This window comes from Typha latifolia, chromosome 1 (assembly GCF_019914945.1).
Source record: "Typha latifolia isolate L0001 chromosome 1, TyphaL0001v2, whole genome shotgun sequence".
Taxonomy (NCBI): domain Eukaryota; kingdom Viridiplantae; phylum Streptophyta; class Magnoliopsida; order Poales; family Typhaceae; genus Typha; species Typha latifolia.
The window spans coordinates 19,617,109-19,628,690 of NC_133086.1; the positions used below are offsets into that span (position 1 = coordinate 19,617,109).

The 11,582-nt window shown below is 36.5% G+C and overlaps 3 protein-coding genes and 1 non-coding gene across 6 annotated transcripts; 3 read left to right on the forward strand and 1 right to left on the reverse strand.

Annotated features, from left to right (window-relative positions):
* Positions 1-335: 335 nt before the first annotated feature.
* Positions 336-3,534, forward strand: LOC140795650 (probable protein kinase At2g41970). Of its 2 annotated transcripts, none has more exons than XM_073148338.1 (8): positions 336-509; positions 813-967; positions 1,248-1,501; positions 1,644-1,770; positions 1,853-2,126; positions 2,805-2,937; positions 3,028-3,114; positions 3,255-3,534. In XM_073148338.1, exons 2-8 carry the CDS (start codon positions 883-885, stop codon positions 3,375-3,377), a joined length of 1,083 nt encoding a protein of 360 aa, XP_073004439.1. In that variant the 5' UTR covers positions 336-509; positions 813-882; the 3' UTR covers positions 3,378-3,534. The 2 variants fall into 2 exon arrangements, with proteins under 2 accessions (XP_073004439.1, XP_073004448.1); XM_073148347.1 differs by having other exon boundaries at positions 347-518.
* A 333-nt stretch (positions 3,535-3,867) lies between these two features.
* Positions 3,868-3,958, forward strand: LOC140780818 (small nucleolar RNA snoR117). The gene has a single exon (XR_012107580.1). It is a non-coding gene; the product is annotated as a small nucleolar RNA snoR117 (small nucleolar RNA).
* A 1,151-nt stretch (positions 3,959-5,109) lies between these two features.
* Positions 5,110-8,180, reverse strand: LOC140791079 (protein PHOTOSYSTEM I ASSEMBLY 2, chloroplastic). Of its 2 annotated transcripts, none has more exons than XM_073141475.1 (5): positions 7,976-8,180; positions 7,660-7,769; positions 7,114-7,297; positions 6,194-6,286; positions 5,110-5,439 (listed from the first exon to the last, which is right to left on the reverse strand). In XM_073141475.1, the coding sequence occupies exons 1-5, from the start codon at positions 8,058-8,060 to the stop codon at positions 5,309-5,311; spliced, it is 603 nt and encodes a 200-aa protein (XP_072997576.1). In that variant the 5' UTR covers positions 8,061-8,180; the 3' UTR covers positions 5,110-5,308. The 2 variants fall into 2 exon arrangements, with proteins under 2 accessions (XP_072997576.1, XP_072997567.1); XM_073141466.1 differs by having other exon boundaries at positions 7,114-7,309.
* An 81-nt stretch (positions 8,181-8,261) lies between these two features.
* LOC140791090 (uncharacterized) lies at positions 8,262-11,062 on the forward strand. Its single transcript, XM_073141487.1, has 3 exons — positions 8,262-8,462; positions 8,548-8,630; positions 10,805-11,062. Exons 1-2 carry the CDS (start codon positions 8,286-8,288, stop codon positions 8,626-8,628), a joined length of 258 nt encoding a protein of 85 aa, XP_072997588.1. The 5' UTR covers positions 8,262-8,285; the 3' UTR covers positions 8,629-8,630; positions 10,805-11,062.
* The last annotated feature ends 520 nt before the right edge of the window (positions 11,063-11,582 follow it).

The following is an 11,582-nucleotide window of genomic DNA, read 5'->3' on the forward strand; positions in this document are numbered from 1 at the left end:
GGCCTAACTTATCTTCTAAGGAAATATTTTATTTCCCACAAAAGAAAAAGAATAACTGCAAAGGTTTTAAAAGAAAATTATTATTTCAATTTGTTTTGCTGGGGATTACATAATAACGTTTGTGACATTGGCTGAACTATGGACAAGTGTTCTTAATGGGCAAGTATCACCTAATAATTAGTTACGTGGATTGATTTGCGACACATTTTGTTGGTTAGTAGACTAATAAATATTATAATTCACGTCGAAGTTGTGGCATGTAAGCAAATTATTATTTGCGTAATATATAGTATGTTTGTGGGTGGATATATTTATAATGCATAATTAAATTTGTTGACGATGTTTTATTGGCAAATAAAGAAGCGCTTTCCCCGGGAGACCCCTCGATCTTCCCATTTCCGTCTTCCTTTCTCTAACCGATTCCTTTCTCTTCTATGGGTTTGGGAAGGTGGTGATTAATTTAGACTGGGGATGCTCCTCGTGGTCAGCATTGGATATTCGACAATTTTGTAATCACGGCTAGTTTCTCCATCTCTTCACACGCAAATATACAAACGCATCCATTATTTTGATTTGAGAAACATTGCTTCACAGTTCCCCTGAATATTTAATTGATGTGAAATTTAAATTTTTTTTTTTTTTTTCATTCGTCTCTTGTTTGGCGCATATTGTAAGAGGTACACAGCTTGTTAAATTTGATACTTGTTCTGTTCGTTTCTATTTACGAAATCATCCGCAAGTTTGCTGCAATTTGTTTCTCAAACCTTCTAAGCCGCTCCGATCATTGTTGACAATTCTTGGATTTTTGTCAGGCTGAGAACCCAATTTGTGAAACGGGACATTGACTATTTCCGTTGCTGATTTTTGCCCTGGTTGATCAACATGTCGTGCTGTGGAGGCGCAGAAGAGGAAACTTTTGGCCCACCTTCTAATCAAGCAATTCCCCAGCCGAACCGCAATGGCCCCGGTATGATTTGATGTTATGCTTCACATGTTCTTTCTATCTGTGTGTTTCTCTGTATATCTTTGGTGGCGGGTACTATCCTTGAAATGGATATCAAGGTGGTTAAGAATTTGGGCATATTTTTTCATGTAGATAATTAACGTTGGTTAAGATTTTCTGTTATAGCAGAATTTCTCCCATTTAATAACATTTCACTTGTTCAGACACCTCTTTTGGCCAAGTTTTGGTAATTCTTACCCCACAAAATGCTGGAGGTTTTGCTGAATTTGAACTTATCTTATAGGTAATGGTAGAGATCCAAGAGCTCCTAATGCTGCCAGAAATGGAGGTCCCCAAAAGGCTCTGAATATTGAGGTACCGATCATATCATTAGCTGAGCTGAAAAGGATGACAAATAACTTCGGCGAGAAGGCCTTAATTGGAGAAGGTTCATATGGACGCGTTTTTGATGCAACTCTAAGTAGTGGACAGCATGCTGCAATAAAGAAGCTTGATCCTGCCGTCTCACAAGAGCCCGATTCAGACTTTACCGCTCAGGTGAATTGTATTTTCTGAATCTGTTTTACTTTTAGTCAGATGAATTTCCATATTCTGTGTATTTTTTGTGCATGACATTGACATCTCCTAGTACAACATAAATAATAATGTGTTATGTTTCTTCTCGTTATGGTTGATATAGTTGGCAATGGTTTCAAAACTCAAGTCCGAGTATTTTGTGGAGCTGTTGGGCTTCTGTTTGGAGGAAAGTAACAGGATACTGGTGTATCAGTTTGCCACAAAAGGTTCATTACATGACACTTTACATGGTATGTTTGTATTGATCTTTCTTCTCTTGAAAATAAATATGCTGCTCTATGTTAGCTCTAGGGGAATCATTTTCTCGTGCAGGGAGGAAAGGGGTACAAGGTGCTGAACCTGGTCCAGCTTTAAGCTGGAACCAACGAGTGAAGATAGCTTATGGAGCTGCAAGAGGTCTAGAGTATCTTCATGAGAAAGTTCAGCCCCCAGTCGTCCATCGAGATGTCAGATCCAGCAACATACTTCTCTTCGACGATTATAATTCCAAGATTGCTGATTTTAATCTGACAAACCAGTCCCCTGACTCAGCAGCTCGTCTACATTCTACGCGAGTTTTAGGAACTTTTGGCTATCATGCTCCAGAGTAAGTTAATTTTACTTGTTCTCCACATTCCTGTATTTAGTTGTAGTATCAACATCAGGATTTATGCCTATATCTCACTGATTCTCATGTTGAGTTGATTTCACCTTTTTTTTTAATATTTGTATTATCTCTTGGATCTCTGTCTACGGGCCTTCCAGCTGCAATTGGATTAGTTTCGATTGACCTGGAAAATTAGTTCTTCTCATCTCAATAAGAAACATTTCCCTTTTGATACCTTGAACGTACCCTTTTTTTTTTTTCTCGTTTTCACAAACTATCTTACAACTGGGCTGATACAATGCAACCACGTTCTTATTTTTTGATACAATTCATCATCCACTTGTTTTAAAGTCAGCTTGTTGGCTTCTTTATTCAGCATCTATACCATTGCAATCATTTCTTGCTTCCTAGTTTCTTGATACATCTTATCTGTCCTTCTAAAATTGCTCGAATTTTTCACCAGATTCCTTGGGGCCTGAGCATTTTGTATTTGGTGCCATATGATACTTCTTTGGCATTCAACAAGAAAAACAAAAGAAATTGAATAAACTGCAGCATTTTACTTTTTAACAGATGTCTGAATTACAGTATCTGCATATATAATACAACACAGACTGGTCTAGACACCATCGAAGTATCAGAAACTGCATCAGTTTCTCATGTTCTATAATTTCTCAGATATGCTATGACTGGCCAGTTGACTCAGAAGAGCGATGTTTACAGTTTTGGTGTAATTCTTCTTGAGCTTCTCACAGGAAGAAAGCCAGTAGATCACACCATGCCTAAAGGACAACAAAGCCTTGTTACTTGGGTATGTCTACTGGTTGAATTTGTGATGCTATCTCTTTGATTTTTTTTCAAAAACTTGTTATTATCTAACCTACATTACAACTATAATCAGGCAACTCCAAGGTTGAGCGAAGACAAAGTTAAACAGTGTGTAGATCCTAAACTCAACAATGACTACCCTCCAAAGGCTGTTGCAAAGGTACTCTTTTACCCTTTCTATGTTTTTTTTTTTTTTTTTTTTCTGTTTCTCTCTCTTTCTTTTTTGTTAATTTGGTAGTGGAGCAGGATCAGTGAACTGTTGGATTTATATAAAATAATGCATTTGTTGTCGATGTTTAGCTAGCAGCAGTTGCGGCATTATGCGTTCAGTATGAAGCTGACTTTAGACCTAACATGACAATTGTCGTCAAAGCTCTTCAACCTCTTCTCAACTCCAAACAAGGGCAAGACCATGTTCCCTGACTGAATTGTAGTACTGCTCCTGTTCTTCTTCTGATCATTATGTATACCCCTCCACTGCTCTATAAGTTTTGTGGATTAATATATTCTTTATCAAGGAATATCGATGTAATTGCACTAAAAAGATTCTTGAATATAAACTAGCATTCGTGCTTAATTATATTGCATGGTGTATATATATATATCCTTCAAGCCTAAGGTTCCTTTTTGGTGTGGCTGTTCATAAATCAAATCTAATCCCTTGTGAGGAAAAAAAAAAAAAAAAAAAAACTAGATGGCCCATAATAGCAAACAGCCTTCTTGTCTTGGGCTTCGTAAGGCCCGAAACCATGAAGTAAAACTCTCACGTCCCCAAGGGCAATTATGTAATAGTAGCAAGAATTAGGTAGGGTTTCTCCTTGCGTTCTATATAAACCCCCATCAACAACTCTCTTCGTCTACCTCTTTGCTAAGCCGCATCACTATATATATATTTTTTTTCTTTCAATATATAGGCCGATGATTTGAGATAATTGTCCGTACCATCTGAAGTCCGGCAATCGCCGGTCTCTTTGATGCATCACCGTTTCATATTTCTGAGGCCCTTCGTTGCTTTTCCACTGTTATTTCTTTTTTTTTTTTTTTCTTGTGGTGTTTTGGGTTATATTATTCGATCGTATGTCTAGGCAGTGATGATTTTGTAAAGATACCATCAAACGCTGAAGCTTTGAAAATAAAGCAATGTCGATATCTTTCGATCTGAGTCTAGCTTCTCTTGTAGATCTTTTTATAATATGGATAATTTCTTCTATGTTTCTTTTTTCTTGCCTTTTGAGTTGATTTAGGAAGACAGGCAATAAATTAGAGTCTCTGATGCGCTTCTTTCCGTAGCGTTGTCAGCGCTGTACGTTGCCGAGAGTGATGCCGAGTTGAGATTCTGGCATTTGCCATCCATACATAGTATGGCTTATGCATTCAGATGCTCGGACACTTGTAATATAATGTATTTGATCCATTGAATCGTGATTCTACCAATCGATTGCTTTTATTTCTCTTTGTTGATTTCAAATTGTAACTGGTGGGTAATGCTTTTCTGTGATGATTTTGACATATTGTTTTATCCGCTAATGGTTTTAGCATATGCCACCTTAATCATTGAATTTTTAATGAAAAAATAGATTTTATTCGAGTTGGTTAAATCATCTGTCGTTTTACATGTATATTGAAATTTCTCTTAAGTTTCCCTACCTGAAGTCTCAAATGGCTTCCACGAGCACTTGGCGACAATAAACATATGCACTTAGCAATAAAAACATATTCTTGGATTGCATTTTGGCAGACAATTGCTCAATTTGCTAGAGATGAACAAAGAGAACTTAAGCCCGTGAATTCATTCATTTTACAAAGCTGTTGGTCTAGTGAATTGCTTACGGTCACAAGAACGTAAGGAATTTATTCTTCTGTAATCCATTTCTTTTACGAGGTATCGTAAATGTTGTCTGTGAAACAGAAACAAAATAAAGTGATGAACTATTTCAATGCCTATCTGCCTTCAACTTCATACCTCTAAGCAGGATAAATCTGTCAACTCTGTTTTTGTTATAATGCCCACAGGCATTTCTATTAGCATGTTATGCCTTGTGGCAAATTGATCGATAATGACAACAGATATACAAGCTCGTATCATCGGTCACTGTTCTCATTTGCTGCAAATGATCATTAATTTATGAAACCCAGAACAAATAACAGAAAAATATAATGGAAAAGAATGACAATAAATACACTGATTAAGCATAAGTTTAATTGTTACATTGCCAATGTAAGTAGAAGAAAAATGCTCAATTGTCAAAATTTGAGGGCACTTTGTGTGACTGCTATTAATTTTTGTGTGCTTGTGGTAAGAATGATTACATCTGCCTCACAAGGGACAAGCTCTGTTCCAGGTTGGAAATTACCTAGGAGTCAGGTAATAGCTTACCATTGTACATCTTGTCAAGTAACTTCCGCGCTCCAGGTCTCCGAAGTAGTCCCTTGTTGTTTGGCAAACCAGTTCCTAGACAAACTGGGCAAACAAGCTTTCCACGACCTACGCCACAATTATAGATATGCTGTCTCATTCTCACATTTGCAGGAGGTGATAACAAATCTTATGTTAAACAACTTTCTCCATAAAAAAAAATAAAAAACCATATGTTAAGACAGTGCAAATTTCATACTACGGCTAATGGTTGGAAGGATGAAGCATAGGTTGGTCTGCTTTTCAAATGTTTGGTCTAACGGAAATTATAATGCACCTGCAATAACACTGTTTTTCTTCTGCCTAATTTAACGGCAGTCAATGGAAATGAATTTGGTCGGTGGTCTTTCTTTGTCTTCGAAGGGTAGCGAGAGGGTGATGCAAATGCTAAACATGAAGGGAAACTGAATTGAGGGATATTATAGAAAAATTAAGAAGGAAGTGTATTCACTAATTACATGTGTGCTCACTACTCACAAGCTTGTAATTAAGCAATGAAATGAAATCCGGCAATCTATCTACTGTTGGACTGAGAGAGTAATATGCTTAAAATGTAAGGACAAATTAACCACACCTTAAACTTGAGAAATGAACGCAAGGAACAAAGGTAGAAATCACTTTTAAAAGTTTTCAAATTCTTCATGTTGTATGCAGATAATTGATAGCCTGTCTTTACATGGCAAACATATTAAAGCTTGACCCTTAGAAAGTTCATGAACAACAGGACAATCTAATCCTTGTGCAAGTGCAAATAAAACCTTGAGCAACCTCCATAACAAAAAGGTAAATATGAGATCATACAAAGCCAGTATAGAGGACATACCGTAGCAATTTGGACACTCGGTAAACTCGTATACATCTTTTGCTCGCTTTCGGTTAAGAGCTTTCCATTTACCTGTGCCGCCACACATGTCGCCTAAATTAAAGCAAGTAAATCATCAGATCCAGCTACATATATCAGAACAAGATGTTTGTTTAACTAACATGTTCAGTGCTTGTTATAAATCTACTTTCTGATAATTTCGTTAGAGACAACCTTTTAAGGAAGGACTTTAGTACTTATCAACCAGTGACAGAATTGATAATGATCAAAATTTGCCTTGCTTTCACTCTGGATAATTATGCATGTAATGATGGAACTTGTTCCAAATGGTGGGCATGTCGGCCATGCTATGTAGGCGCACCTCCTATTCTTGGCCAACAAACTAAAGATCAGCAGCATATAAATCTTTGCTTTCAACAAGTTGAGAACCTTAAATATGACCCTGCTGTTTCTAGATCTCATAATGGAACATTTTCTGAAAATAACAGCAATGATATTATTTGGTTGTACTAAAATATTCAAAAGATAATCTTAATGTCAATTCGATACTGCTATCTTTTCATTATTGGAACTAAATAAATCAGTCTTGTAGATGATAAAACACTAGGGCAAAAATATGTTTAAGTTCTTCCTCTTCATACACCATGGTTTAACAGATCAAATTTTGCTGCTCATCATAGGTCTTCCTGCATATTTCCTCTTTTCCCCCTTATATGAAATCCAACATTTTTATGTAGTTCACAATCTTACACTCATTTAGTCTTTGTGATTATCTAATTCCAAAAAGAGCTGATGCAGTTATTGCAAAAATATAGAAGAGCACATAGTCCTATCAGCACATCAACTAGTTACTGGATAATGGATCATATAACATTGCGACAGAAAATAATCAAACAAACAAAGAAGGAATGTATTCTTACATATAATAGCACCACTTCCCTGACAATTTCGGCATACAGCATTTTCATTAGGTAACTGCTCGCCCATCGTACCCAAGGCTTGCGCACTAGGTGCACAAATAGAAGAGCCTGAAACATTTATTAATGCAACAGTTGCACATAAACAAGCAAGACATTTTCGTCTTGAAGGAATCTCTTGTCCACCCTGCACAAGAGACTAGAACACAAAAAATTAAGAAAAAAAAAACACAACCGGAATCAGAAAATTTCAGAAAGTCTCTCAACTCTTACAAAGAGTAAGCATATAGTTGGACACAAATTCTTTTTTATAACTCATCAATAGTTATAACTTAAATTACCATGAAAACATGAAATACCACTTAAGATAGCAATGCTCATCGTTTATGAAGAAATAAATAAGCAAATTTGAAACTTGTTAATTAATCCCATAGTCAGGATAGTAGCAGTGACATATCAAGGTTGCACCATATAATGAGGAAAACAAAAACAAAAAACAAAAAACAAAAAAACAATTCAATTATAAAGGAAAGCAAGCAGACACGCAACCTTAACATTCGTCGAGTCCAATGACGACTCAGGGTTGTCCTGCTTCGCACTAGCATGGCCTAAACTGGAGCTGACATGAGATTTGGCTGAAGCTGGGCATTTTACCAATGCTGCAAACAACTTTAAGCAAATTAGGCCACTAAAAAGCTTTATCTTTCACAGGAAACTAATATCTGAAGAAACTAGCAAGGTCTTCTGTTCTTAGACTCCATGAAATGAATTAAACTAAGATAGTAAACATAACGATGCAGTCACTCATGATTAAAACCATCTCTCAATAAAGAAGCTTAAAATTGGGGAAAGAGAACGAACTAACCTTCTTTTGTGCGTGAGCTGCTTCTACTTTTAGAGAAGGGTGGAAGGAGCGCGTTCGAGAGGAAGATGTGGCAACTGCTGCCCATCTCTCTCTAACGCTCTCGAAGTCTTCTCTCTCTCGATATATATCTCTCTCTCACTCGGCAAGAAGATTTGGGGAAGAGGGGATTGTATCGAGGAGATAATCCCACTAGACGAGTGAGTGACTGGAGATTGCTGGGGTGAGGGATTGGTAACTGACACAGTGGGCCCTTTGGTTTCACTAACAGGAGAGACGTGTCTAAATCACAGACGTCCATTCTCATCATAAAATGAAATCTATCATTCATCACTTCCTTTGGAGTCCAATGGAGAAAGGAAGCCAAATGGGTAGTGGAGAAGGGGAAGCTTCCACTGGAGTCGGCGGCCCAAACGCCGGAGGAGACGCAAAGAAGAAGCCCCCGTTTAGGCCCGCAAAGGACGACACCAAGCCACTGCTACGCGATCCTGTCCGGCCATTTCGCATCGCTCTATTGATGATAGACACTTCTCTTCCTTCTCTTTGATCTGATAGGGTTTGATGCTTCTCGTCAGATATCGAGATCGGATCCGATCGAGACTGAGCAAGCGGTGCTGCGGCTTCCTCCCTTTCCCCACGGCACTACCCACTTGTGATGGTAGTCACCTAATTCTTATATATTTACATGATCTTGTTCAAGGTCTTAAAGTTATCGGTCGTCATGTAAAGCTAAGAGGATGGTAACTGAGAAGATGGTTACATTAGCTCAGAATTAGAAATATGTGGAATTTTACTTCTTTCTTCTCTATGAGATATGATCAAGTAAACAGGTGCAAATTTATCTTCAAAATCTAGAGATCATCTAGCTTGATTCGTCTGCCCTGCTCAAAGGATATGTCATTTAAATGTATTGATCTTGTTTTGATATTATTCTTTCAAATTAGATGTTCTCATATTTGTATCAAATCTTTGCTTTGATATGTTATATAATCAATCGTTATGTTTATATGCATGAAGAACTGCAGTAGACTCGTGCTATTGTTGTATTCTTTATTCACAGTATAAAGCTTTAGTTTTAATTTTTTATTATTAGAAAATTGTGTTTCTGTATTTACAGTGTAATATAGCTCATGCAACAATTTGTCATTATTAATCTGTTGGCAACCCACATTGTTCAGTACGGCAAAGGGACACAAACGTAGGAGTAAGATACCAAAGATTTTCTTGGGAAACTGGTCTAGGATAAGGTAGCCTTACTAAGAAAATGTTTGGTTTCACATGTTTAAGATACAACATCTTCTTCTTTTTTTAACAAAAAGTCACAGCCCTGTTGTATTGAAATATAAATCTGTTAACCCAGTGAGGATGTTAACACAAACACCCCCCACATCATCAAAACATAACCTGCACAATAACAAAACAATACTAAGCAAAACCACCAAGGGTCGTAACCATATACAGTACAAAGCTCCTACCAGTCAACATCAGACCTAACCAATATACTGTTTTAAGATACAATATCTCTAGTGTTAAATGAGAAACAAACGTAAACAGAAGTGTTGTATCTTCTCTCTTTTCTTCCCATTAAAGCTTAAGCAAGTGTGTTTTGATTGACATCCACTTAATTAAAGCGAATATCAAAATGATGCATGTGAGCCCATTTTATCTCTTGGATAGGATACTTCATAGAATCTATAAATTAAAAATTAATCTTTGTGTTACACTTTATATATGTAGATACACAAAGTCAAATGTCTCCTAAATCATTTCGATGATACAGCCTTTGGGTTACAATTCTGTGATTCTAACTTACCAATTTTGGCTAGCTTTATGTATTTGGAAACACTACATTTACACATATGAAGTATAATATGAAAATTAAGTTTTAGTTTATAGATTCTATAAAATGTCTTTTCCAAGAACTAGATGGGCTCACACATAGCATCTTGACACCCATTTCAATTAAGTGGATGTCAAAACACATTCTCTCAATCTTTGATAGGAAGAAAAGATGAAAGATATAAGACTTTTGTTTATATTAATTTTATTTAACACCAAGATGTCATTTTGAAACACATGAAGCCAAAAATCCCCCTAGTACAGCTCAGTAGTAAACACAATCCTTTTCAACTATTTCATGAATATTAACATAAGTGGAGCAAAAAGGAACAATTATTGGCTGTATTTTCGTCGTTACAGCTTGTGTACAGTTTTATGTGAAACCTACAGAACTCAAGAGTTGAATGTGTGTATATGCAACTTGTACTAGTTGAGTGATTCAAAATTTATGATACCTTCTTCAGATATACAGGAAGCCGTTAATATTGATAGAGCATAAAGATTCATGCAACTTGCGGTCAGATTAATCTGTAGTACTGTATATTATTATATTGTTCTTCTTCTTGTTACAAGTTCTGTTTCTTCGTCTGGTTGTTACTTCTTGGTACAAGTTCTGTTTCTTCTTGGTATAAGGAACCTTCAGTTTAGATGCCTGATCAGTTCTGCTCTCCATAAGTTTCCTGCTGGTTTTGATTGAGGAAACACTTCCGCATTTGTCTAACCTAACCTAACAGGTATGTACTAATTAGTACTGCACATTGAATTGTAGGCAGTCTAATTGCGAATGCCTCCTCAAATTTATGACTACTTGCATAATTCATGATTAAGTACTTTTAAGGGAATAATTATGCCTGAGTTGACATGAAATGTATTTGCACAATGAATTAATGATGCTTTGTGTGATTGATCAATCCTTCTGGGACAAAGTATAATTTTAGTGAGCTGACTGTTTTGAAACTGTGAGTCTCTTAGTAGCCTACTTGTGAAATGCAGGAATGATATATTGCTGATGATGTCCTTTGCTGGAATGAGAGAGCAAAAGAAAAGGTGGCCGTTGGGTGATCTTTGGTCCCATAATTTCATATCGGTGGTTATAAGATCTATCAATCTAACTATGTGTTTCTCATGGTTCCTCACTCGTCATGCTTGGGTGGGACCAGAGCGTTGAACATCATATCCCAGTTATTCCTTTTCATCTTGTTAAGACTTTGACTACCGGTTTGATTAAAAAACACACCATTTCCTGTTTCATTAGCTTGTCGGCCTGCTCTGCCGGTTCTCGTTGGCTAAAACTAGACATAAATATGTTTATCTAGGTGTATATTTACAGAGAAAGCATGGATTTTTGCACAGTGACCATAGATTAGAGCACTGACAGCATTCAGAATGTAATAACAAGCAATGCAGTGGAGGTAAGTGCAATTTTGCTTGGTTTCAGACATTTTCTCTTAAGTTTTAACCGTGTTATGGTCAAGTAGGGGCAGTTGCTTTGTGTTGAAGGGTTGACTCATAGATGCTATATTTCTTTGTATATGGCTTATAGATCAGATTGTAAATTTGTAATGAGTTGGGGAATTGTTAGGTACTCACTTGTTTGTCTACACTTTGGTTTTTTGTTTGTTTGTTTGTTTGTTTTTTCATTTTGTTTTCTCTTTTTCGGGATTAGAACCATTTATTACATCTTCTTTGCTAGAGATCATATGTCCACACAGACTACACAGTGCTTAATCTAATGTTTGATTACTATATTAGTTTAGTGTTCATTAAACCA